The sequence below is a fragment of the Poecilia reticulata genome, chromosome 14 (assembly GCF_904066995.2).
Source record: "Poecilia reticulata chromosome 14, P_reticulata-male-v2, whole genome shotgun sequence".
NCBI classification, from domain to species: Eukaryota; Metazoa; Chordata; class Actinopteri; order Cyprinodontiformes; family Poeciliidae; genus Poecilia; species Poecilia reticulata.
In genome coordinates, this window is record NC_088843.1 from 4,836,364 (window position 1) to 4,864,084 (window position 27,721).

A 27,721-nucleotide genomic window follows, 5' to 3' on the forward strand; every position below is an offset into this window, starting at 1 on the left:
AAAAAGACCAAAAAAATATGATTGGTTGGAATTATTTTAAAATAAAAGTTGAATTGGTTAACTGTTAAATCGATCCACACAGTTTGCATCTTTCTTTTCACTTTACCAATATTTGGAAGGACTGAGAAAGGTAAACAAAGTTAATTAGTATTAAAACAATATAAAATGTTTTAGAGTTTTTGTAATTTACAATTATATTTCACATTAATAAGTGTCCTAAATACTTTCATTACTGAAATCACAAGAATTAGTTTTTTCTAAGTAGAACATTGAACCATTAAAATATGAACATCAAATTATATGCTGTAATTTGTCCAGATGAGTTTGATTGGACATTAGACATCAGATCTTTATATTAACCTAAAATATTTATTTTTTATGAGCATAAATGCTAAATTTCTATGCATAAAAGTCAACCAAAAGCCTTGTAATGAACATAATGTTGATTTGATGACCACTGCCATGTTTGAAGCATCAGTTTTATCCAGTATTACAAAAACTAAATCTCCTCTACCGGCTTTGATTTAGCTTAAATAAATTAAAATAAGATAGTAAACAATGTGTAAGCATATTTTAAGCTAAGCTGTGTTTATATTTGTGTTTGCAGGAAGCAAAGTGTGGCTATGTGATCATCCTGATGACTCTGTATTGGTGCACGGAGTGCATGCCTCTGGTTGTGACCGCTCTTCTTCCCGCCATCCTGTTCCCAACGATGGGCATCATGAAGGCCTCAGATGTAAAGTTTGCACCTCACTTGTTACTATCGCTGTCTTTTTTTATTTTAAAGTGGTTATGTTACTTGATCTGTGTGTAAAATTAACTAAATATGTGAACATGTTCCAAAGGAAAAATGTATCCTCTTAAAAGAGCTTTATAATTTTTTAAAAAACAAGAAAACATGCATACATAGCCAAGAACAAAATAATTAGCTTACTACTACTTTTCTGTTTGAAAAGACGTAGCAAGACGTGAACACTTATTAAATCCTAACTGGTTTAATGAAATATCTTACTTACAGACTCAATAATTACCAAGAAAGTGTAATTAAAACCATGTTATAATAAATTATATTACATAAACAAAATGATAGCAAACTGATTCACATAACAAGGAATCTATAATCTATGATCCATAATAATAATAATAATAATAATAATAATAATAATAATAATAATAATAATAATAATAGTAGTAATTATTATTAGTAGAAAGCTAATTATTTTGTTCTTGGCTATGTATGCATGTTTTCTTTGTTTTAAAAAAATTATAAAGTTTCCTATCATTTTGTTTAATAATAATAATAATAAGTATAATAATAATAATAATTATTATTATTATTATTAAACAACTGGACATGTGGCATCAGAATAATAACCAACTGCTTGCCAATGTACACTGTATAATTTTGTCATCATCTGTGTTGTAGAACAACAAAACATAAATAAAATGATAATAAACAATAGTAATCTAATAATGTTAATAGTAACACAGAGGAAAGGATGGGGAAAAAGTTATATTCGTGTTTATTCCCTTCTTCAATGTACGTTGTGAGTAAAATAGTTTAATATTTATTTTTAAGCTGGTTGATGTTTGGACATTGTTGTAGTTCCATACAGGAATGCAACATCTTTTCATAGTTGTTTAAATACTTAATATTTTGAAATTCTGTTTCCTTCAATTTTCCTCTGTATGCATTGCTGTTCATGTAAGTTTGTTTTATAAATCATCAGCAAGACTTTTCTATTGATTATCTGTCCCACCCTAGTTTACAGTAGATCAAACTCAAGGCCAAATCTGGCCCACTGTAACGTATTATGTGGCCCTGTAGACTCCAAATTACAACAGTAAGTCCCTTCAGTTTTTAACAAATCCGCAAAATTCACACAGAATTAACAGATCCCCACATTTCTTTCTGATTTTACTGCAGGTTTTCTCAGAATTGGCCAAAAATGTGACTGAAAATCCATGACCAATACAGCGATTAATTAAAAGTCACATTCAACATTATACATTAGCGCAAATATTGTCAAAATTCTTTACAAATATTTCTAAATTAACACCACAAAATCTGCAAATTTGAATGCAAAAAAAAAAAAAGAACACAAAAACAATCAAAATCCTGGATGGGCTGATCAGTGTGAAAAGATGTTCAACATTATTTAATTCTAAGAAAATTCTAAGAAGCAGTTATTTATTGATATTTTAACAGTTTAATGGGTTTTATCAGTACATTCTGACACAACCGACCCTTTAAGAGCATTCAGATTTTTGACATGGCCCAAAATGAAAATAAGTTTAGACTATTGCTCTGAAATGCCTTAAGTTTTGCTTCATTTATTCAGGATGCAAAACATGGAGCCTTAACATACTATAAATTTCCATGGGATTTTATGTAAATAGATGTGTAAAGGTTCTTATGTTGTACATACATACAGCTCTGTTGAGAAAGCGTCAGCTGTAGAAAATGATAAGAGATAAGAAGTATCAGTTATAAAACACAGTGATGAAAGGTTGTTCAGTTTGCTGTTTAGTACCAACAGTAAAGATAAGATCCTGAATTAACTCTTGGAATAAAGGAACTGAGATACACTGTAAAAACTACACAATAAGCTTGAATCAGATGTGTCCAAACTTTTTGCAGAGTTTTATTTTTTTAGCTATTTCAGCTAAAAATACAAAATAATTTTATTATTAATTATTTTCTTTTTATCTCCTAAGGAAAAAATTAGCACGTATATTAATTAAAATGTCTAAAAAAAGGTTCTCAAAGTCACACAGTTTCTTAACTGGTTTCAATTTTAATTGAAAAATCAGGACAGTGTTTGAAAACCGTTAACTGTTTTTAATTATTGGGCCAGTTTTGGGGTAAAAGTCATTGGAGAAACATTGGTTTTATCCCTACAATTTTCTATTTAAGATCTAAATTTGTCATCGAACATTTAATACAAAAGTCTCCGTCTGCACCAGCACCGTTTAAATCATTCCTAAATTGCAAATGGGCGCCGTATCTCACTTTGGACCATTTACGTGAGCTGCAGCCAGTTTCCTTCAACGTTATGAATAAATATTCTTGGGATTTCTTTTCAGGTCAGTGTTGAGTACTTGAAGGACTCCAGCATGCTGGGTGTGGGCGGCTTCTTGGTGGCCATCGCAGTGGAAAACTGGAACCTCCATAAACGCATCGCTCTCCGGGTTCTTCTCCTGGTCGGTGTGCGTCCAGCCCTGTAAGAGGATAAAACTTGTAATGCCATTCAAATGGTAATTTGTTTCAGTAATTCAATGCAAAAAGTAAAAGTCGTGTACTTTTATTTATATAAATGATTAATTTACTACAACATATCATAGCTTTAATTTGGATGATTATGCCTTAGTTTGCACTATGACTAATAAATAGAAATTTTAAATACGCAAATGTAATATTAACTGCACTGCAAAAACACAAAATCTTACCAAGTATTTTTGCTCCAGTTTCTACAGGAAATGTTTAATGCACTTAAAATAAGACAAAACTGATTAATAAGTGACTTTTCATCAAGATATAGGGCTTGTTTAGAGTCAATACTTTCTTAATATTGATGAAAAAATATGCGTTCCATTTGCAGATTATTTAACTTATAAAATGAGGAAAATGTCTTGTTATAATTTAAGTAATCTGTCAGTGGATCTAGTATTAAACCAAATACTGATAAAGATGCTGTCATGGTTTGTGTGAGTTTGTTTTTGGACCCAGAGGCAGCTTGTAGGAGAATAATGTATTTTTTAAAAAAGGATGAAAAACATAGAAAAAAAACTCCCAGGGAGCACAAGGAGCCAGAGCAGAACAAAAACCACAAGTCCAAGAAAAATGTCATCAGGAAATAAACAGAGAACATAACAGAGCAAAAGGGTTTAAATACTGTGAGGATGAATGGTGGAACAAAATACCTGGGCTGATGAGACAATAGGTTTCAGGTGAGAGGAGAGAGAGAGAAAATGGCACACGGGGCGAGGGAGAACTAGGAAATGAATCAAATACTAAAAAATAACTAAGAAACACGATTAAACTAGAGTAACAGGGAATAACTAGGGATGAGAAATAAACATGAATAGAAACACCAAGAAAGACCAAACTAAAGTGAAACAGAAAGAAAGAGACTCAAACCAACCCAGGACATGACAGGAGTTTACATATTCATTTATTCATCAGTTTCAACTGAATTACTGAAATAAATTAAAACCCAAAGAATCGTTATGTCGACATGCTCCTAAACTATTTCTCTGTTTTAATTAAGTAGAAAATAAAACACCCAAAATATTCAGTAATCTCAAGGTGGGTCTTGTTTCTTTCCTGCACTCTTAAAGGCTGATGACGGGATTCATGATTGTGTCGGCCTTCCTGTCCATGTGGATCAGCAACACGGCCACCACAGCCATGATGCTGCCCATCTCTCAGGCTGTGCTGCAGCAGCTGCAGGCGACAGAGACACGGGCAGAAGAACGAGACCTCCAGAACGCAGCAGAAGATAACCCTGGGTTTGAGATGGAGAGCAGAAAAATAAAGGAGGGAGTCCCAGATGAAAAGAATACAGACACAAAGGAAAATGGCATAGGTGCGTAAAATCTAAGTGGTTTGAAATGATTCTTTAAATATCCTTCTCACTTTGTGGAAATTCAGTTCTGCCTCCAGTGACTCCAGAGCCCAGGAGGAAAGCCATTGAGGAAAAGTACAGCCTCCTGACTAAGGGGATGAGCCTGAGTGTGTGTTATTCTGCGAGCATTGGTGGCACTGCCACCCTGACAGGCACTGCCCCCAACCTCATCCTCAAGGGCCAAATAGACAAGTGAGACATCACTTCAGTTAAATATGTTCAAATCAGCTTCTCCTGCTCTTCTAATGGCTCATTTTTCACCCAAAGGCTCTTCCCTGGAAATGGAAACGTGATCAACTTTGCCAGCTGGTTTGGCTTTGCTTTTCCCAACATGGTGCTCATGCTGGCAATCTCCTGGCTCTGGCTTCACTTCATGTTTCTTGGCTTCAAGTAAGACAGACAACCAGCGTTTGAAAAATGAAAACTGAACTCAGGAAAAACGCAACAGCAATTGAAAATAATGAGAATAAAAAACTTGGACTCTGAGTCTGTGGGAGGGATTGATCCTTTAGTGGTGGTTGAATTGGCCTCATTTAATGTCCAGGTGAGTTAATCAGTCAGACTGAGATGCCCTGCAGTCAACTAGGATTCCCAGATAACATTTGCAGTCATTCTTCGCAACTTTCTCTAGACTCTGAACCGGGTGTTATTTACCTGTGGTAAGGCTTAGTTAGAAGAAACGACATTCAAACCCCAGTCAGATCAAATGTTCTGGAAAATTGTCTCCACAGAAGGTAGACTGGAGTCAGAGGTGGGCAGAGTACCAAACATTTATACTCAAGTAAGAGCAGCACTACTTCAACATATGCTTTCTGAAGCAAAAGTAAAAAGTAGCCGTCCAAGAAATTATTCAGGTAAGAGTAAAAAGTATTTAGTGAAAAGTCTACTGAAGTACTGATCAAATTATCGGTCATTTAATATTTAAAAATTACATCATCAGACTAAACAAAAACATAAAGTTTAATGGAAATATTGGTATTTTAAGGACCAAAATGACAAAAAAACAAAATCAGGCAAAAGAAATTTTGTCCAAATCAGTTTCTTTCAATAAAAAACTTATGAAACTTTAACAAAAACTGCAGGTGTGTGTCTTGTGTCTGGTCAATTTTTGGTTATTTTTAGTTTTGTTTTTCATTCAGTGGGTAGAGAATCCAGAAATTTTACTCAAGTAAAAGTAAAAAGCATAGTAAAAATAGTCCTGAAAGTAAAAAAGAGTTACATAAGTAAATGTAATTACTACCCAGCTGACTGCAGTCCAGTCTTATTTTCCTCCTAGTGTGTAGATGGCTTCTCATGAACATCTTAAAATCTAGCATGCTATCTGCTATCTAAATGCTATCTGTGTGGCTCTGATCTTTCTGCTTGTTTTTATTCACTCAGCCTGAAGAAGTCTTTTGGTTGTGGCGTGAAAAGTGACAGAGATAAAGAGGCGTATGCAGTGATGAGAGAGGAGTACAAGAAGCTGGGCGGCATGAAGTTTGCTGAAGGAGCAGTACTCACCATCTTCATTTTGCTTGTGCTCCTGTGGTTCACCAGAGAGCCAGGCTTCATACCTGGCTGGGCCACAGTTCTCTTCAACAAGGAGGATTCGTGAGTCACATGGTTTCCCTTTGTGTTGCACTTTTATGATTTTAATTGAATATTTCAGTGTTGACTTCAGTGGTTTAGTGGAATTCCCTGGAGTTTATGCAATAAATATTTTTGAATAGATGTTTTTCTTGCAGTAGTGAGTAGTTAGTTTGGAGAATCAGGCGATAATCTTAACGTATGATCAAATAATAAACTCAGCTCAGGTTGGTTCTGTTTCAAAACCATAACACCACATGCTCTGATATTGTTGCACATTTTCTCTTGACTTTAAATACCTTAATGCTGAACAGATTTCTTTCTACATATTTCACATGTCAGATTTTTAAAACATAAAATACCAGCTGATACACAAAGGCTGCAGTTTCAGGCCTTTGGTTGAGTTGTGGTGGGTTTTGGTTATGAATAAAATGGTCAAATAATCCTGACATCCTGATAAATTATTGAAATAAATATTTTAGATGATACTTAAAAGTTTCATTGTTTCCTTAGGTTTGTGTCAGATGGAACAGTGGCCATCTTTATGTCAATGCTCTTCTTCGTCATCCCGTCTCAGCTGCCCTCATGTGGCAACTATGGTTTCACAGAGGCAGGTGAGAGTTTACCTGGACCTTCACCTTTATTTCTCGTAAGCCTAGGTAGTGTTTCTTAAACTTTTTATTAGCCGTGATAAGAGTTCAAAATGCGAACTCTAACTGGTAAGCTAACTGCAGTTAGCTTACCAGAGGATTATGTTTAAAATTAATGATAGATAAATGGCTTAAGACTGGGTCACTAAAAGTTTCTCAGGGTGAGTAGCAGAACTTTTGTTTTTGAACTCCATGTCGACTTGCTCATGGTTTTATGTTTCAGGTAAGAGCATTAAGGCACCTCGAACTCTGCTGAGCTGGCAGGTGGTGCATGAGAAGATGCCCTGGAGCATCATCCTGCTGCTGGGAGGAGGATTCGCTCTGGCTACCGGCAGTGAGGTGAGAAGATTTTAAATTACGGTAATGAAACGTTCTGCTGTTTTACCAAGTCAGTGCTGGAATATGTAGATATTTTTGACTGGGTCTGAGCTTCCTCTGGCACAGGTGTGTCAAACTCATTTTCATTTTGGGCCAAATCAAGATCATGAATGCTCTTAAAGGGCCAGTTGTGCCAGAATATATTGATAAAACCCTTGAACAGCCAGCTAAAATATTAATAAATTCTTACAATTAAATTCCTGACATTAATTAATTAATGTCCCTGATTAATGGAGGGACAGTAATCAGACTCTCCATTATTTTGTGTTTGTTTTTGTGATTATCTGAAATAAAAATCAAAGTGTTTGTGGTACTAAATTAGAAACATTTGCAATATTTGCACTTATGTATGACATCAATTAAAGCCGAGGCAGCTGTTTAATACAAGTGAGAAAAACTCTATGTTTTAGCCAATAATTTGCAATAAACTCCCAATTACGCACTAGTGCAACAAAGATTATTTGATTTTGCGTGAATTTTCACAAAACTTTCTCAAGAAATTATAGGGAAAAATGGATCAACTGCTTTGATTTGATTGATAAAATAATTTAAACACACTGTTATCTTGGCGGTTCTATTTATTTGGCCACATAAAAACACTACAGCGGGCCAGATTTGGCCCCCAGGCCTTGAATTTGACACATGTGCTCCAGCTCCATCTCCTCAGAAAGGGATCTTTAGCTATAATGGAAATTTCTTAAACTGATGTAGATTAATTTGTTTAGAATCAGGTGGTCTTCGGTCAGATGAGCTTTTCCTTCACCTGCTTTACGTTTCGCTTTACGTTTATCTTTGCAGGTTTCAGGTTTGTCTAAATGGCTTGGAGATAGTCTGGCTCCCCTGCAGAAAATCCCTCCGTTTGCCATCTCCATTCTGCTCAGTCTGCTGGTGGCAACATTCACCGAATGCTCCAGCAACACAGCAACCACCACCCTGTTCCTGCCCATTCTTGCTTCAATGGTAAACTGAGGGAAACATACTGTACGTTGTCACATATGCTTGTTATTTATTGGTGTTTACATTTGTTTTGTTTCTCTTAGGCCACAGCGATCCAGATACACCCTCTTTACGTGATGCTGCCTTGCACCATCGCTGCCTCTCTTGCTTTCATGCTGCCTGTTGCCACGCCACCCAACGCCATCGCCTTCTCTTTTGGAAACCTCAGAATCTTTGACATGGTGAGACTTAATCACACCAATACATAACCATGTGGTTCATTTAAGAGGTGATCCAAGAGTGATAGATTCACTAGAATGTGGTTCTTTGCTTCTTCAGGTGAGAGCTGGATTCATGCTGAACATCATTGGGATCCTCTGCATAAATTTGGGTATCAACACCTGGGGATACGTCATGTTCGACATGGGCACGTTTCCTCAGTGGGCCAATAACACCCACAGTAAACCCTGAGCCACGATAACAGGAGTTTATAAATCTGCTAACGTCATGAGGTGAGGTCTGGTTAAACCCAAAAGTTATACGCAAGTCCAAGAAATTACCCGAGTAAAAAAGTATTTGGTAAAAAGTTGACTCAAGTACTGAGTAACTGATCAAATTATCAATCATTTAATATTTAAAAATAACATAATCTGACTGACCAAAGTGTAAAGTTAGGTGTAGATTTTGTACTTTAAAGACAAAAATGACAACAATTAATGTAAGTAACACAAAACAACTAAATCAGGCAAAAGAAAATGTTTCTGAATCAATTTTCTTTTAATATAAAACTTAGAAACTTGAACAAAAACTGCAGGTGTGTGTCTGTCTGGTGAATGACCACTTATATTATGTGGATAAGTTTTGATACTTTAGGTTTGTCTTTATGTTTTCTTTTCTGTTATTTATTACTGAAGTCAGTTTGTTTCAGCTGTGGTTGGTGTTAAAGCGCTTTATGAATTAAACGGATGTTGATTAAATAAAATTAATGTGTCAGGATCTTTATTCCCCTAAGATGACTAAAAAAGAAAGAAAAACAACTTTCTTCAGATTTATACATTTAAAGGTTTAGAAAAGAGAGTACACTGGAAAAAGTGTGGCCCAGCTTAAATTAAAAAAATTTATGTCCATTTGTTGCATCTAATATATTTGACTTCACAGAATCTAAATAAAGTGGTTTGGTACAACATGACTATTTAATATTGACTCAAACCATATTACTTTACTTGACCCAATATTAATTCTTCACCTTTATCCAAGTTAAATTATTTAAATTTTAGTTTTGGAACCAAACTAATATATTTAAATTGAACCCATCAAATATATATAGTGCATTTATTAATTCATTGGCACCATGAAATTCTTTTTTTAAATATTTCATAAACTTGGTTTCATAAACAATTTGCATCACTCACATCACACTTAACACACTCCAGCAACAGTTTTTTTCTAAGCCATTTATTCCTCAAGTAAAAAAGGACAAAAAAAGTTGCATTTTCAGACAAACAAATATAAACATGTCATTGTTGCTCTACATCAGAGCAATGAAATAAAGACAATATGGCCTATCAAGCAAAATTAAATGGACAGAAAGCATTCACTGTTGTTGTACTGTTCAAACACATCTGAACTTGAAGGAATGTTGCATCTGTAAACATCAAAGAACTAAAATTCCAACAAAAGCACTCCATGAAAGTGACCCCGTGAGCCTGTATAACAAAGTGCTGTGAGGTGGTCTACCTCTTAAATAGATGCCAGTGGCAACTACATGCACACATTAAGCACACACAAATATACACTACTGTGCAGTTTTGAGTTCACCACTGAGTTTGCAAATCTTGGAAGTCATCTTGTTGGAACCAAGCTCCATCAGGATCTTCTGAAGGGCCTCAAAGGTGAACCTGAAACCCTGTGGATACTCCATGTTAAGAGCATAGCAAAGTCCAAAGAGCATTGCCACTCCAGCTGCAAGAGAAGGCAACTCATTGAGGACTTCCACACCATCAATGACAATCCCAACGTCTTGGGGCTGCTGTAGAAGGCTTGAATTCTCTCTGAAGACGAAGACTGCCATGATGGTCCTCTCCAGCTCCTGCTCGGCTTGATCTTTCTGGGAGACCTGAGGCAAAATATACGAAATATGCAACTGAACAACTGCAGTCTGGCACACCTCATTAATCACTATATACTGTATAATGGCATAGGTGGTCTCCCGTGATGAATAAAGTTGAATCATCATTGTGACAGAAAATATCTGGACATACCATGTATTCCTTTAGAAGGTCCTCAACACGTTCTCCCAGGTAGATGATGAGAGCTTTGAGGATACACTCCCTTCGGAAATCTGCATCAGCACCCTTTAGGGACAATCAAAACGGCACCCTTGATAATTTCATCCTCTCAGCGCTTTCGTCACCCAACAAGATGAGGAGTCGGACGGGAGTCGCCATATTGCAAAGTTGGACCTCGAGTTGTTGATGTAGATGCCCTGACAGTCAGTGACGTTCAGGAAGCTGGAGTCAAAACCTGGGTGGCAGGAGAATAAAACGAAAGACAGAAGGAAAGAGAAATTATTAATTCACATTCACAACCACCTTGTGTCAACATACAGATGAGATGAAAGCTTTGAGTTGTAATAAGTAAGGTGCATCAGTGCCCCTTTAAGTTAATCTAATATAAAACAATGCGTATGCACCCCTTTTCTATCAGTACAAGTGCCCCTGTTCGTTAGTCCATTGTCACAGTATGTCAGCCCCTCAAGGTTAGTCTATGTATTTGTTTGAAATCACACTTCATAAGATACCTGCCAGCATGCCATGACATATCTCTGAAAACACAATGCATTCGGAAAATGAAGTTCTTAACCTACAGTAAATGGGGCAGTGTCGTGAACAAAATGCATGAAAACCAGTTGTAGAGCCGAACAAAAAGTTTAAGGCTTAACAAGGAGATTCGCTTACCGAGAGCATTTCCTGTGAAACCGTTTTAACAGTTGGACAAACCAGCATGGCGAACACTGGGAAACATCACCGACCATACCATACAAGTATAATGCATGCACAAAACACCATTCATTTTCAACGGGGCTCGCTACCATTAACAAACTGGGACTTTACAATCATAGTGGTATAAACACACTAGACTAACTAATTGCTAACATGGCTTTACATGGGTTAAGCTAGTCAAGTTCACCGTGTAGCCGAGCTAACCGTGGTGGAAGCTATTGATTGGTAACGAATTATGCCTACCTTGATTAATTCCAGCTACAACCGAACAATGTACACATAGTTATATTTCTCGTGAAATACGTGTAAGTTCAGAAATTACACCACATTTAACCCAGCGAAAAAGAAAGCGTTTACTGGGATACCCACATTTAGGCGGGACTTTCAGCTTGCTAACCAGGTGACATTAACTCAGTCTTTTGCATTAATACAATTGTAGGCTTGTTAAGACACGTTTACATCAGCTTAGTTTAGTACTTACCGCAGGTTTATTCTTTGACGACGTGCTCGGACGTTAATCATTCCTTCTTTCCCATGCCGAAACGGACGAAGCTCTCCAAGCACTTCTTCCCAACTTCTTCTCACGTGACTCAGATTGAAAATATGACATCATTTCCTTTCAGCATGTTTTGAGAGGAACCAAAATATTTGCTTTCTTCCCTTCAGAAGTGTTATTAATTCAGTCTGAATCAAAATGGACACCTCAGAATGCAAAAAAATAGACTTTCACAACCAAGTCCATTATTTTACATTGTATTCAATGGTAGTTATTAGCTTGAATGAACAACTCTGTGCTACACTTTTTCCAGTGTAATGATTATTGAGTTACTATATAGTGTACACATTATTTTTCTATACACTTCCTATAAGCCAGTGGTTTCCAAACTTTTTCTGCCCACCCTTCCCCACATGGATTACAACTGGCTGTCTGGTTGAACAACGTGTGGGAAAAACCAGCGTTTGTGTTTTGTTTTTTTTTTTCATCCAGACGGCTTCCCGCGCCCCCCCTGCAATGGCACGGCGCCACCCCTAGGGGACGCGCCCCACAGAACCTCTGCTATAAGCAAACTTTATTCGCTACAGTATTCTCAACATATTTATATCTTGCTTAACTATTAGGTTTATTATTAAATCTGTTTTTATTACTTCCTGATGTAACATACATAAAAACGTGTCTGTAATATACTCTGTTATTTTATAGTAAGAATTTTAAAGGACAGATAAAACAATACTTTAGGAAACTACTAACAATGTAAGTTTCATGTTGTGAACTGAATACGACACCAGAGTTAATTCAAATTTCATGTTTTCTGTCATTTGTTTGTTTTAATATAATTTGTAAAGATGTTTTATTGTTGTGAATAATGTAATGTTTGGGATGTAAAAATAGCAGCTATGTTGCTGCAGCTAAATGTGGATCCAAAATAAACCAACTTCAGTTGTTTATTTTATTTGTTATTTAATCAGTATGTATTTAATAAAAATAAGAACATTGCAAAGAGTTTTACAAATAAACGTGAAAATTTATTTTGTTACAAACGAACAAAGTTTTGTTAGTGTTAGAAGCGACCCCTGCTGGTCATTGGAGGAACTGTAAAAAAGTATTTCACATAAAATAACAAACTTCAATATTTATATTGGGATTTCATGTTTTTATATTTCATGGGATATCATAGACAAACACAAAACTAATTTTGTTGATGAACAAAATGCTTTAAAAATTGTTACCAATCCTTTAATGGATTAATCAAACCATTTATTGTTATGGTTCTGGATAAGCTAGTGTCTTGTGGATCCAAACAAAATCCCAGCTTTCTTTTTTTTTGCTAAGATATAAAGAATTTGTTGAAAATGTTTTGTGTTGAATTTTAAACCAAAAAATAAAAGAAACTGAAAAAAACAGACTATACCACAATTTTACTTCTGTCTTTGTATTTTTCCCCATTTATTGTTTTCATTAGGTTAATTGTATGTTTTCTTCTGTAAACATCATCTTACAGTGCATTTGTAGTTTTAAAAAATTGCCTTTTTCCTTTAAACATTGTGTAACTGCATCAGACTTTCCATTTCATTGATCTCTGGGGTAAATAAACAACCAAAAGCAAACACAGAAGTTTCTTCTGCCAGATTTAGTCACACCAACACTGATCTAGACTTTTAATCTATATATAGAATTAGCTGTAAATATTTCCAGATAGATTTTTCTCAAAATGTTAAATTTTAAAGCTGTGGCGCCATGGAAAGATGCAGAAAGTGTCGACAGAAAGATGACGCCAAGCGTTCACTGACAGATGTTTGTTTCTCCCGTTTTCCAGCATTAAAACTTTACAGTCACAGTGAGTTTACAGTTTTATATTTGCAGATATTCTGACCCAGAATACCATCCACCCTGCCCTTTAAAAAAGCAAAATCATAACGATTTAATGCTCTTAAATGGCATACAGCGATTAAATTAGGATTGCATGTGGACTTTGGTTGTCAGTAAAATCTGTCATTAAGTAGTTGGACTGCTGCCATTTCTCCAATATCTGAAAGGAACGAAGCTGAGAAAATACAGAACTACTGAATCTCACATGGCACAAAAACATTTCCGCTCTGTCAGATCTGCTGTTGGTCCAACTTGCACACTACATGGCAATCTAATTATCAATTTGTTTATAAATATTCCTGTTTTTATGATAGATATAAATCAGTAAGCAAGTCAGCTGCCTTACTGTCGATGAAGAAGGAGTTGGCTTTAGTCAATGATCAAACCAGTTTTCATTGTACGCGGTATCCTGTAGAATATTCACTCATATAAAAAAAACTATTTGGTTTTTAAAATGAACGCATTATAGTGATAGTGTCATAATAAAACCATATTCTTTCCATTTGATTACTGTTTTTGTGTTTTACTATACTACTATTAGTAAGAATGCAAAATAACTGCATTTTGATAACCAAAAACAAGGTTTATGTTTTTATTCCAAGATGGCAAGTCTGACAAATGTTTTAAAAACTTTAATATATATATAGCTACAAGTTGAGTAACAAGAAATAATTTTCTGTTTGTTCTATTTTGTGATGTTTGTAGCAAAACATAAAACTAAACCTGAATCTTTCAGCTGCTGAAATCTGTGAAATCTGTGTTTTGGTTCGTAGTTGTGGATTGTGTGATCTCACTTATAAAGTGCAGGAATAAGTCATTTATAAAACACACAAAAACTTATGAGGGAAATCTCTTTTTTATTATTTCACAGCTGTGAAATTTTGCATTCATATTCAGAATCGACCATTTCTTTACTGCTTTACTGGTATTGGAAACAACACTGTATCCATAGATGTTTGCAAATAGGGGAAATAACTTGTAAAAATAAAAATAAATTTTTTTCTGAAACTAAGTTTTAGAATAAAACTCTTATGTAAAAACTTGGAGCTGGTATTGCATTACATGCACACTAAAACTACAGATCATAAACATTGGGCTCCTCTAAAGAAATTGATTTTCTTTCAAGAGAATAAAAAGCTCAATCTTTCCCTCTTTTAAACAGTTAAGAGTTTAAAACTGCAGTCCTATTGAAACAAAATACAAATTTGATTCTTAATCTTATGTTCAGTAACAAACAAACTCACCCGTTTTGTTGGAAATAGAGACAACAGAAACTAAAATATTTATACCTTTAAAGGAACAAGGTACTACCACTGTGTTACACATTCTGGAAATATTTAAAAACTAAATATATAGATAGCAATTTTATGGCACTGTGTGAAAGGAAATCACATTATGCTCCTTCAGGATTAAACCACATGAAATGCTTCAAATGTTATGAATGCATAACTATCAGCAATGAAACTATCGATTTAGACCAGGTTTATTATATTAGTCAGTAAAAGAGTTTCGATTCATGTCTATTTTCCCCTCAATAATTTTACACATCCGTTAAAGATCAATAACTTATTTTATTGATAAAACATTTAACTGCAGAGTTAATATGAAACGAGAGCTTTGGTGTGAAAACTAAAAGCAAGGCAAAAAGAAACTTTAAAACGACACAACAAAAGTACTGAAGACAATTCACATGATCAATACATTATAGTAATTGAAACTATTGATTAGGATTTAATTTGCGTTTCCCAGTTGAAACATCTTGGACAACACATTCAGAAGTAAAACTTGGCCTGTTTTTTCACCTCAGTTTGTGAAACCCAAACTCTTGCAGACCTTGTATTTCAGACTGTCAGTGGGCTCCATCTAAACTGTATGCACGCCCTCTGACCTTTGGTTACACATGATGGAGCTGGACTCCTTCACCTGATAAACCTGACCATTGTTTGCCTATCATTGGCTCCATCTGTCTGCTCCGCCCCCTTCCTGCACAGCTGCCTCCCTCTTTACCAGCAGCTTCATCTCCCTCCCTGTCCAGGATTGTGGACAATTTGTTGTTGAGTTAATGTTTGATGCTCTAACTTGGACATAGAGAGTAACTTGCATTTGTTTTTTCTTTTTTTAACCAAAGCAGCTTCTCCACTGTTGGATCTTGGCTGAAGTTTTCCCACCTGTCTGGCTTCTTCCTCCTCCTCCTCTTCCTCACACAACACCAGTGTCTGGATCAGCTTCACGCCTACCAGGCCTTAGCAGAGTTTTCTAACACTGTTTTTATTAGTTTTAAGATCATCATGGGTAGCATGTTGGATGTGTTAAAGTGGATGTGGTACCACAGAAACTACATCATCATCGTCATCACGCCTCTCGCCTTTCTTCCTCTGCCTCTGGTCGTTCACCCAAACGTGAGTAAGAATGATTTCACTGTTGAAATCAGAGTAATTTTTGTTTTTTCTCACTCTGTGTTCCCGTTTATCTGACTGTGTTCTTACTCAAAGCGTTGATGTCAGACGTCCAGGTGATGACAACATGTCTAAACTGAGAGGAGATCAAATAGTGGTCAGCGGAAAATTAGTCATGTTTGGTCAATCTGTGAACTTGTCATCCAATCTGATGTTTGCATTCCTCCAGAAATCACACCAAATGGCAGTCACCGCTGTTTGGTACCAACTTTACATACTGAGATTGATTTTTCATGAAATTTCTTGGCAAAACTTTTGCAAATAAATTACAGAGTTTATAGGAGAAACATAGAAAGAAAATTTTACATGTTCAACAACAACAAAACATCAACAGACAACCTGTAAAGTTACTTAATTATCTCAAATAACTGCATTAGGAAACATGATGTTTTCTTCTGCAATTACTTGCTTGATTGATACAAATGAAAAGAAGACCAAAAAAGTATAATTACATTAGATAAATGTAAACCAGCATGATAGATTGAAATTCTTCAAAAGTAAAAAATGTCTGTAATGGTTAACAGTTACATCAATGCAATCCTGGCTGTTTAGGTTTTACAACCCAAAACTTTCTTTTTATTTTATCAGTTTATGGAAGGACTAGGAAAGAAAAACAAAGTTAATTAGTTTCAGAAAATGTTAAATATTTTAGTTTTTTATCATTTATTATTGGAGGCCTTTTTCATCTGCAGTCAACATTACTGAAATCACATGAACGTGGATTGAGCCTATTCTACACATCTGATGCTGTTATTTGTTTGGATGAGTTTGATTTTCATGTTCTTGTAAAAAATCCTTTACAGCCATTTTTGAAAAGTAAATGACAAGATTTTTATCCATGACCAGATTTCTTATACAATCCAAAACCTGGTCGACTCTAATGTCTTGTTGTCAAAGTTTTTTAATGTTCTTTCTTTTTTGTTTTTGAACTAATAAAGCTCAAAAGTTTCAAAATGTTATGAAAAACTGACCAACAAAAGGCTCAAAGACTGAGACACTCAAATAGACTCACTACTGTTTATCAAAATAAATAATGAAAGCAGATGTTGCATTACCTTCTAATATCAAATTTATAATTAATAGCCACCGTAAAGATCACATAAAACATATCTTTAATACTTTTGGTGTAAATAAATATTTGGAACCTGCATAAAGGATTTTGTCAGTGGAAACCTTTGTGTCGGCCGGGTAATTTAAACGGCGCTTTATATTTTTACTGAGGAACTATAAATGCTGTCTTATGAGACAAGAGCACAACAAAGTTTGTTTTATGGTCCAGGGTTGCCATTATCTGCTTGTCTAAAGTCTTATTACCTTTTAAAGAGATGCAGAGATAAAACAAAGGACATGAATGCTGTATAACTTTACAGTAACTCAGTGTCTGCCTTTGCTTCTGTGTGCCTTTGCTTGAGTAAAATGTGATAAAATGAGCATCAGCTTTTTAATATACAGTCAAATGTTTTGTCCCTTCCACACGGATATTGATCCATACTTTTCTTATTGGTGTATGTAGCTGATCAGTTTGTTCAGATCTTTTACCTAATGTGCTTTCTGAGAAGTGACCGCAGATGAGCCACTTTATTACTTTGCTCTGTGACACAGTGCGTCATTATGGTGGGAACAAAAAGGATCAATGCCAAACTAAACCTGGATTATTCTTCTTGGTAGATCATTTGATCCTGTGTTCTTGGACACCAAATCTACTGGATGAGAAGCAATCCTGCATAGATGCTTTACTGTCTACATTTGGGGTGTCCAGAGTGTGACCCGAGTTCAAGAAAGTTACAAATTTGGGCTTCCAGTATTTGATATGGATCAGCGTCTCATACTTTTTCAGGCCGATGACCACTTACCCCTTTTATCAACACTCAAAGACAATCTAAGTTGAAATTGCCCCCACAATAACCCATTTTATTGAAATAATAGTCTCTTAACTCATTGTCTGTTCCTCTGACTGTGAAGGGTCACCTGGGGGCTTTTTGAGTTATTTAGATTTTGAAAGTATGGATTCTAAACTTTCCAATCATGTTTTAGGGCTATTTGTAATTTAGAAGCATAATAAAAGAAATATCGACTTGAGTTGCGTTGGCAAAAACAAACATTTTCTTTCAGCCGTTAGATAGCCCAACATAAATAATTTTATTTTAGGGGTTAAGATGCAGTTAGTCACCGCCATATTACATTCAGCACAGCCGCAGACCGAGATCTGTATCCCTGCGACATATAGTAACGTTCAAAAATAAAACGTTCTGCAACTCACTCTAACAAACTTTTCACTGGTATCTTCGGGCTTTCTTTTTAGGGACCCGATCTTAAGTCATTTATCCATTGTTATTTATAAACACAATGCTTTGGTAAGCTAACTGCAGCATCGCGCCCAGAGTTAACGTAAATAAACGGTCGTTTACATGCAGTACCTCGCGGACCCTTAGAGGGCGCCCGCGGACCACAGTTTGAGAAAGACTGATATAGACAGATTACTTTTTGTCTGTTCGAAGTAAAAGTAAAACAAACATGTAATTAAAGATTTTCTGTCTTTAATTAGGACAAAATGATCACAAACAAGTAAAAGATTGGCTGCAATTTGAAGAATTCGCTTTTTGCATTCTCTTCAAGAAGTGATTTTTACTTTGCTTCACCCAAATCTGCTTTTAATTAATTTAATAAGTTTGGCTAAATACAGCAAGCATTTTCAAAGAAAGTGACTTAAATTCTGATTTTATTCATCAGGATTTATTAAACCGTGTTCTATTTTTTACGGGAAAAGTATTTTTAATAAGGCAAATCTGCAGACCACTTTTTAAGTTTTGGATCTAGAATAATTTACATAATTTTCCAGCTGCTTCATTTGTTTAAGTATTGAATGTTTAGTCTATTGTTGAGTGAGTAACAATCCATTTTTTTGGCCTTGAATCATTTTAATTCAATGATTTTGGTCCATGTCACAAAACATTTGGACAACCCTGCAATACATGCAATAAGAAACATAATGTCTCTCCTTTCCCTTCATTTACAAATAAGTTTAAAGATTTCCACCCCTAAAACAGGTATCTATTGTTCATCCTTCATCTTCCTGCAGAATTTAATCCAGTCTTTGAAGCAGAATAGGCTCTTTGTGAGTCTTAGTTTTGCAAATTTGTTCTCCAGAGGTCTAACACCTCTTGATGCCAAAATTCAGGACTAGTGCAAAGAAAACTGCAGTCTAATCCTCAGCTGAAAATGGTTTGGAGGATTTCTAGTATCTTTCACTGACTACTTCAGTTTGAATGTTCTTGATTATTGACGGATGACCAAGGCGGGAGGGAAAAAACTGTGCTTCATCCTAATATAAAGATGACTTCAGGCCTCTATTTTAAATTTGTGTGAACTTAAACACAACATTTCTGTGCATAAGCATAATTTCATTTTGAAGCATCAGTTTAATCCTGGAGCTAAAATATAAGAATTTAATCTCCACCAGCTTTCTTTATGAATAATATTTGGTTGCTATGTAAGCATATTTGTGACTAACCTGTGTTTATATTTGTTTGTGTGTGCAGTATTCACAAGAAGCAAAATGTGGCTTTGTGATCATCCTGATGGCTTTGTATTGGTGCACGGAGTGCATGCCTCTGGCTGTGACCGCTCTTCTCCCTGTCGTCCTGTTCCCAATGATGGGCATCATGAAGGCTGGAGATGTAAAGTTCCTTTATATTTCATTATGTAACATTCTAGCCATCAAAAATAATACTTTAGTTTTTTGTTTTTTTTAAGTAGGTATGTTTCTTGATCTGTTTGTAGAAATATACTTGAACCTGCAGGAGAGTTAACTGAGATTGGGCTCCAAAGCGAAATTCTGCCATTTTAAAAGGCCATTTTCAATAATTTCATAACTTTGCATTGAGGTTTGTTTTTTTAACATTTATAACACATAAAGGCTATTCACTTCATTTTGGTGCAAGTGTCGTTTTATGGATGGGTGGACTGAGGTTTCTGGGGTTGCTGGCGTTTCCTGCTCCATTCCGTTAGGGTGGGTATGTCGGAGGTTGTAGCTTGTACTTTGGGGGGGTTCTACACCATTTTGGGTGTGGGATCACTGATATTTTAGTTGGCTAGGCTTAGTGTTGGTTATCCCTGGGCTGAAGCTGCAGTGATGATGACGCTTGTTTGTAGGTTGCAGGGTGAATTGATTGTGATCTGGTGTTAGGTTCTCGGCCTGTTGTGGTTGCATGGCTTCTATTCAGATCTATTTTTGGTCTGGTGTGGCGTCATGCAGGTTCATTGTGGGATACTGTGTGGTGGAGCGGTGAGGAGGATGTGGGGTATGTGAGGGTGATGGGTGTTGTATGAAGTGGTAACACCAAGAAGGTTTTGCTTTAAGATCTAGAGTTGCACCGGTCTATAATTTGGAGGACCATCCAAAGTATGAAAAATAGTGACTTATAGTCTGGAAAATACGATATTTCAAGTGGAGGATCATAGTGAAAGTTTTAATTCTCCATTTGTGAAAGTAAATCTGTTGGTAATTAGACAACAATTCTAAGTGCCACATTAAAGAAAAAAACAAATAAAGTGTTAAGCAGCAAAGAATGTCTCAGCTAGCTTAAGATATATCAGTTTTAAACCTGCTTCAACGAGGGGTTGTTCTGTCTCCTGTTTAGTGCATTTGAGATATGGACTCACATTAAAAAACTAACAGTAAAGATAAAAGCTCAATCTGAATTGGCACTTCGGTAACTTTAATATGTTTGGCCCCAAAGATAAGGAGACTGGTAAAGGAACAGAGAAAATGTGTAAAAATTACACAAGAAGCTTTGGATGTCTGTGTTCAGAATAATTTTAATTTCTTTTGGGCATGAATTAATACTCGTTATCTTTTTTTCAGGTCAGTATTGAGTATTTGAAAGACTCCAACATGCTGTTTGTGGGCGGTCTGTTGGTGGCCATTGCAGTGGAGCACTGGAACCTTCATAAACGCATCGCTCTCCGTGTTCTTCTCCTGGTTGGCGTTCGTCCAGCCCTGTAAGAGCTTAAAGCCTGTGATGCCACAGATACAGAGTCAGCAGCTGAATCTTGATAAAACAAATCATCATCCAAATGTTTCAGTAATTAAATGCCCAAAGTAGAGTCCTATACCAACAAGAGTTCATTTCTTTAATGAGGTGATTATGATTTAAAGCTAATGAAAACCCCAAATAGCAACTGGAATCAGTCCTCCAAGACCCACAACCTTGCAAGAAGCATCTTATCTGGACTAAAGACAAAAAAGACTGGACTGCTGGTCAGAGGGTCCAAAGTATTGTCTTTGGACAAAAGAACGTTTTACATTTCAATGTAGAAGAGTGGAAAGAGACACAATCCAAGTTGCTGAGGTCCTGTGGAAAGTTTCCACAGTCAGTGATAATTTGGGGTGTTACGTTATTGCCTAGGTCTGGTCCACTGTGTTTTATCAAGTCCAAGGTCAGAATATTCATTTACCATGACTTCATTCTTCCCTCAAATGGCAAGCTTAATGGAGATGATGATTTCAATTCCAGCATTATTTGGTTACTGCCAAACATGCACCGTTTATTGACCGTAACAAAACTTGCCCAGGCTAAGTGTTCACAAAAGATACTGTGGAATACACTTTTAATCAGGCCAACATTTCTGCTCTAAAACTCCCCTTAACTTTGGGTTCTGGCCGATGAGCAAAAATTGTCAAAACTGAGAAATCAAATGCATTTAGTATGCCACTCATTGTGTTTAAAAAATTTTTTGTTGAATTATCTGCACAAGTTTAAGTCCAAATAATATTTTCCTGAATTATACATACTCCTTATCAACTGTTTTTCAATATTTTAATTAAATTGAATATAAATAAACAAATATTAATCTCAAAGTGGGCCATGATATGCAGCTCATGTCAATCATAATCGTCTTTCCTGCTCTCTCACAGGCTGATGATGGGATTCATGATTGTGTCGGCCTTCCTGTCCATGTGGATCAGCAACACGGCCACCACAGCCATGATGCTGCCCATCTCTCAGGCTGTGCTGCAGCAGCTGCAGGCGACAGAGACACGGGCAGAAGAACGAGACCTCCAGAACGCAGCAGAAGATAACCCTGGGTTTGAGATGGAGAGCAGAAAAATCAAGGAGGGAGTCCCAGATGAGAAGAATACAGACACAAACCTGCAGCAGGAGAATGGAATAGGCGAGTAAAATCTCAGTAGTTTGGAAGGACATATTATAGAAAATAATTCTTTAAATAGCCTTTTCACTTTGTGGAAATAGTTTTGCCTCAAGTGATTCCAGAGTACATAGAGAACAGCAGGAAAACTACGGAGGAAAAGTACACCCTCCTGACTAAGGGGATGAACCTGAGTGTGTGCTACTCTGCGAGCATTGGTGGCACTGCCACCCTGACAGGCACCACTCCCAACCTCATCCTCAAGGGTCAAATAGACAAGTGAGACATCAGCTCTGTCATACAAGTTCATAGGGTTTAAATTATTGTCCTGCTTCTGCTTTTCTAATCACTGTTTTTTCTTCCAAAGGCTCTTTCCTGGAAATGGGGATGTGATCAACTTTGCCAGCTGGTTTGGCTTTGCTTTTCCCAACATGGTGCTCATGCTGGCAATCTCCTGGCTCTGGCTTCAGTTCATGTTTCTTGGCTTCAAGTAAGACAACCAGAGATGTGAAATATATTGAAGCAGTTTCAAGTATTTTGATTGTTCCTAAATTGTTATTGATGAAACAAAAGCTGAACTCAAGAAAAACCCAAAAGTAATATCAGATACTAAACAGTCTGGGACCAGGTCTGTGGGAAAAACAGTCAACAAGACCAAGACTCAACAAATAACAGGAAACAGAACAAAAGAAAAGCAAAAGTCAATTGTGCTGATCTGTGAACACAGAAACACAACATTCTTAACATTATGACTGTGATTCGGATGTCCTAATGAGGACTGGACCATACTGACTTAACTCCAGAAAAGTAAACAGAGAGCCATCTCAGAAACTTTGGTCAATCGCAAAATAATTTTAAAAAAGCAGGTACCAAAAACCAACTATACAGAGAATTAATTACCAAACCAGCAGCTTGGGTCACAATGGTTAAAATGTCAAATCCAAACAATATTTTTTCCATGAAAACGGCTTATTTAGTCAATTTAGGTTCAAATTACACATTGCACAGTCACTAGTATGCTTTGACAGCTTACCAGTCATCTGCTATAGTTACTTTTTACTAAAAATTAACTAACTCCAAGATAGTGATGCACTTAACAGAAGAGAAATATAACAGCAGCCAAATTACTCAGTTTAATGACAGATACGACGAATGATCAAGTCAATCATAAGAGAATGGGGGCTATCTGGTACGAAATAAATACACAGTTAACTTTACAGACAACATGAATCTTCAATACTCGCCTTCCTCCCAGAGGTAATGTTTCCACTCCTAACAAAGTGCTAAGCTAACATTAGTGTGGTAAGCTAACATTAGCATGTCTGCGCTTTGTTTTGATTATATGTGCTGATATTGAACATATTTTACTGCTGTTCTAGTTTATCCTGTGTTGAGAACTGTTATGGAAAATGACCACTTTGAACATCTTAAAATCTAATAGCTTGTATTTAAAATCAGAAATGCTATCTAAATGCTATCTGTGTGGCTCTGATCTTTCTGCTTGTTTTTATTCACTCAGCCTGAAGAAGTCTTTTGGTTGTGGCGTGAAAAGTGAAAGAGATAAAGAGGCGTATGCAGTGATGAGAGAGGAGTACAAGAAGCTGGGCAGTATGAAGTTTGCTGAAGGAGCAGTACTCACCATCTTCATTTTGCTTGTGCTCCTGTGGTTCACCAGAGAGCCAGGCTTCATACCTGGCTGGGCCACAGTTCTCTTCAACAAGGAGGATTCGTGAGTCCCTTTATTTTACGTTACTTTAGGTTAATATTTCGTACTTTTTTTTTCTTAACAGAGTATCAGTTCAGATTGTTGTTTATGTTGGTTCAATCTCTAAACCATGCGTTAGGTTAAATTTAGTTCAAATCTTTTAAGTAAAGACTACAGCCTTTCTTTTAGTGACATAGTTTGGCCGCCATCCAGCAGGGGGCGCCCGGTGGTCGATTGCGACAGGTCAAAATGGAGTCCTGTGTGGAATAGAAGCTACACTTTATGCGGTTCCGTTTTGAAATATCGACAAACTCATTCATTTTCACCTTAATAGCGCTCATTCAGTCGAGCTGCATGACGGAGTAGCTAGCGTCAGTTTATTAAAAAAATACTGAAGGCTAAGAAGGCGAGGATGGTATGACGGAGAAAAATGGCAACATAATGAAAAAAAACCATTGTGTTAATAAGCAAACTTGAGGGCTGTGTAATGCACTTAACTTAGTTTTAATGTTCCTTCAAGAGCAACCGCTTCCGTATGAATATCTACATTTAAATATATATTTTATAAATATGTCTAAGTTTATTCATGTGAGAAATCCACAATTTTCTATTTATTCAGTCAGTATTTAAATTCAGCATATTATAATAAATTACCTCTTATAGAAAAATGGTCAGCCTTCTTGATGCATGAGAAAACTCAATATTTTTAAGAAAATGGCTGCTTATAAATCAATTTTAGATTAACTTTAATCCGTACACATGCTCTGATGTTGCTGCACATTTCATCTCGACTCTAAATACCGTTTTCTGAACAGGTTTTATTGCACATAATGAAAAATATGTTACAAATAAATTACAAAAATATTTTTTATATAGCAAAAATTAAGAGTCTTGATGTAGAGATTTTATTAAAATATTTATTTCATTTATAGTTAATGTTTTTATTGAGACCTTTTTCAGTAGCTTGTGTTGTTTCCTTAGGTTTGTGTCAGATGGAACAGTGGCCATCTTTATGTCAATGCTCTTCTTCGTCATCCCGTCTCAGCTGCCCTCATGTGGCAGCTATGGTTTCACCGAGGCAGGTGAGAGTTTACCTGGACCTTCATATTTCTTGTCATCCAAATTACTTAAGTGTATATATTAAAATGTTTCTTTATGTTACAGGTAAGAGGATTAAGGCACCTCGAACTCTGCTGAGCTGGCAGGTGGTCCATGAGAGGATGCCCTGGAACATCATCCTGCTGCTGGGAGGAGGATTCGCTCTGGCTGCCGGCAGTGAGGTGAACAACCAGAAACATCACATTTTAAAATTCACAACTTCGCTTGTAGTAGTAATTTGTAAGCTGCCACAACTACCATAAATTATTTAATTCTCCAAATATGTATTCATCTGCTCATTTATAGCTATTTCATTTCTTATATGTTTTAAATTTAGTCTGTAAGTTATGTACTAATATTTAAACTATTTTTATTTATTTTACATATTTTTTATATTCACAATTCTAAAATATTTTCTGAATTCTTTCATTTTCTACTTATTGCTTATTTTTGTAACTTTTCAAAAGTTACAAAAAAGTTTCAAAAGTTTACATTGTTTTTATTTACAATGTAATTAACATATACCAGTGTAATACATATGCCCTGTAATTTATTAATTTTATTATTTTTATAATTAGAATTTTTAAATTTATTTTTATTGAAAGTTTTTATTTCTACTTTTTTTGCTCATCAATTTTATGCTAAATCCCAGAATCCAGATTAGTTTTATTTTTGCTAATTTGTATGTACAAAGCAAAGCAAGTAGTTTTACAATACCTGATTCATCTTGGATTATTATTATGATACATCTTAAGTTAAATTATGATTAATAATACAATCAAATAACTTGGGGGGATACCTTTATGTTTGTGGAAATATAGATAATGTGTTATATCATTAGCAGAAGAGTTTGACTGGTACTGTAACCAAATGTGCTTCAGTTTTACCAAGTTATTACTGAAATATGTAAAAAAAAAATTTGATGGTGTCCACTATTTCTTTGTTTTGCTATAATTGCAATCTCTCAAACTGATATAAATGTATTTTTGCTAAAGAACGTGTAATTTTAGCAAATCAGATAATCTTAGGGTAAATGTTCCTGTTATCTTCCCATATGGATATTTGCAACTAATTCTTTCATAATCTGTGCAGATATTTAATATTTCCTTCACCTGCTTTACGTTTCGCTTTACGTTTATCTTTGCAGGTTTCAGGTTTGTCTAAATGGCTTGGAGATAGTCTGGCTCCCCTGCAGAAAATCCCTCCGTTTGCCATCTCCATTCTGCTCAGTCTGCTGGTGGCAACATTCACCGAATGCTCCAGCAACACAGCAACCACCACCCTGTTCCTGCCCATTCTTGCTTCAATGGTAAACTGAGGGAAACATACTGTACATTGTCACATATGCTTGTTATTTATTGGTGTTTACATTTGTTTTGTTTCTCTTAGGCCACAGCGATCCAGATACACCCGCTTTACGTGATGCTGCCTTGCACCATCGCTGCCTCTCTTGCTTTCATGCTGCCTGTTGCCACGCCACCCAACGCCATCGCCTTCTCTTTTGGAAACCTCAAGGTTATTGACATGGTGAGACCAATTTAAAAATCTAGTTTTTGCTCACAACCATGTGGTTAATTTAAAAAGAAAATGTTGATCCAAGAGTGATAGATTCACTAGAATGTGGTTCTTTGCTTCTTCAGGTGAGAGCTGGATTCATGCTGAACATCATTGGGATCCTCTGCATAAATTTGGGCATCAACACCTGGGGATACGTCATGTTCGACATGGGCACGTTTCCTCAGTGGGCCAATAACACCCACAGTAAACCCTGAGTGGAAGCACTGCCTGTAAAGCCTTTCAAAGTATTTCTATGTCTGTTAGCACAACATCATGAGGTGGGGTGTGATCAGAGCTGAGTAACATAAATTTGATAACTTATTTTATGTATAGGTTTTGATGCATAAGAGACATTATTCAGGATTTCTCTGAGTCCCGTCCACTGACCAGTAAGAAAAGCTTTTAAAAAGATACAACTGTCTTACAAAATTAAAAAAGTCAATTTGTCCAAATTTGTAAAACTTAAAGGTTTCTATTCCACCAAAGATGACAAAAATAAACTTTATTTAAATTAATACATATCATAGATGTACATGTATTTAATTATGATATAGTGTACATATGTTTTTTCAGCAGCTTGATGAAGTATAAAGAAAAAACTTTAATCAGTGCAATTTTTATCTTTACACCCTTTTAACCTTGTTTAACTGATAGGTACATTGTTAAACTTGTTTATTACTTCCTGATGTGAAGCTCAGAGCAGAAGAAAAACATTGGAGGTTTTTTCCATGCACACATTTTCCTGAAATTGTCTTCACCTCATTATTAATCTCATTTACAAATGTTGCATATATCTTTCAGTGATTTAAAAAAAATCCTGTTACTCTAACAAACATAGTCTTGCATAGAAAGTTGAAATAAATGTAAATTAACTTTATGTGTTAATTTAACTTATTGCTGAAAGTTTAATTACAATAAGTTGTAACTTTTGGTTGCATTTTTGGTTGTTGTGTTTTTTGCTCTACTGTTTTCATCACAAGGACGTTTCCTAACTTGTAAATACCAAAGAATATGACTTTTTGATTGTTTACATACTGTACTTTGTTTTTTAAATCTAATTTTTAAAAGATGCACCATTTAGCTGCTGAGCAAGTGAAAAAACACAGGCTTGTTCATTTAAACTCAAATTGTCAGGATGAAGTGATTTTGTCCTAATAAAATGACGTTAAAATATTTGTTTTGGTTTGTCATAGAAAATTGTTTCTGTGGGTCTTTTACCCATTCACA

General features: G+C 35.7%; 2 protein-coding genes and 2 long non-coding RNA genes across 5 annotated transcripts; 2 read left to right on the plus strand and 2 right to left on the minus strand.

Moving 5' to 3' along the window:
- The first annotated feature begins 440 nt into the window (after positions 1 to 440).
- Positions 441 to 8,959, plus strand: LOC145554917 (solute carrier family 13 member 2-like). The gene is made up of 10 exons (XM_081615814.1): positions 441 to 736; positions 3,088 to 3,224; positions 4,342 to 4,589; positions 4,655 to 4,820; positions 4,896 to 5,018; positions 6,009 to 6,218; positions 6,708 to 6,808; positions 7,068 to 7,183; positions 8,021 to 8,182; positions 8,263 to 8,959. The coding sequence occupies exons 1-10, from the start codon at positions 638 to 640 to the stop codon at positions 8,425 to 8,427; spliced, it is 1,527 nt and encodes a 508-aa protein (XP_081471940.1). The 5' UTR covers positions 441 to 637; the 3' UTR covers positions 8,428 to 8,959.
- Positions 8,960 to 9,592: 633 nt separating this feature from the next.
- Positions 9,593 to 11,965, minus strand: LOC145554932 (uncharacterized). Of its 2 annotated transcripts, XR_014090992.1 has the most exons (3): positions 11,642 to 11,962; positions 10,420 to 10,681; positions 9,593 to 10,274 (listed from the first exon to the last, which is right to left on the minus strand). It is a non-coding gene; the product is annotated as an uncharacterized LOC145554932 (long non-coding RNA). The 2 variants fall into 2 exon arrangements; XR_014090991.1 differs by having other exon boundaries at positions 10,420 to 11,965.
- A 3,479-nt stretch (positions 11,966 to 15,444) lies between these two features.
- LOC103475677 (solute carrier family 13 member 2-like) lies at positions 15,445 to 27,669 on the plus strand. Its single transcript, XM_081615765.1, has 12 exons — positions 15,445 to 15,927; positions 19,524 to 19,661; positions 20,849 to 20,985; positions 21,902 to 22,158; positions 22,239 to 22,413; positions 22,502 to 22,624; positions 23,654 to 23,863; positions 24,821 to 24,921; positions 25,004 to 25,119; positions 26,085 to 26,246; positions 26,327 to 26,464; positions 26,578 to 27,669. Exons 1-12 carry the CDS (start codon positions 15,817 to 15,819, stop codon positions 26,707 to 26,709), a joined length of 1,800 nt encoding a protein of 599 aa, XP_081471891.1. The 5' UTR covers positions 15,445 to 15,816; the 3' UTR covers positions 26,710 to 27,669.
- LOC108166852 (uncharacterized) lies at positions 20,783 to 23,903 on the minus strand. The gene is made up of 3 exons (XR_014090936.1): positions 23,774 to 23,903; positions 21,900 to 22,068; positions 20,783 to 21,000 (listed from the first exon to the last, which is right to left on the minus strand). It is a non-coding gene; the product is annotated as an uncharacterized LOC108166852 (long non-coding RNA).
- Positions 27,670 to 27,721: the final 52 nt, after the last annotated feature.

Coding starts and splice junctions, on each gene's coding strand:
- LOC145554917 (XM_081615814.1), top strand. CDS start 638: ATGACTCTGTATTGGTGCACGGAGTGCATGCCTCTGGTTGTGACCGCT. Junction 6,219..6,707: donor CTCTTCAACAAGGAGGATTC/GTGAGTCACATG, acceptor TTGTTTCCTTAG/GTTTGTGTCAGATGGAACAG. Junction 7,184..8,020: donor CTCTGGCTACCGGCAGTGAG/GTGAGAAGATTT, acceptor TTATCTTTGCAG/GTTTCAGGTTTGTCTAAATG.
- LOC103475677 (XM_081615765.1), top strand. CDS start 15,817: ATGGGTAGCATGTTGGATGTGTTAAAGTGGATGTGGTACCACAGAAAC. Junction 24,922..25,003: donor CTATGGTTTCACCGAGGCAG/GTGAGAGTTTAC, acceptor TTTATGTTACAG/GTAAGAGGATTAAGGCACCT. Junction 25,120..26,084: donor CTCTGGCTGCCGGCAGTGAG/GTGAACAACCAG, acceptor TTATCTTTGCAG/GTTTCAGGTTTGTCTAAATG.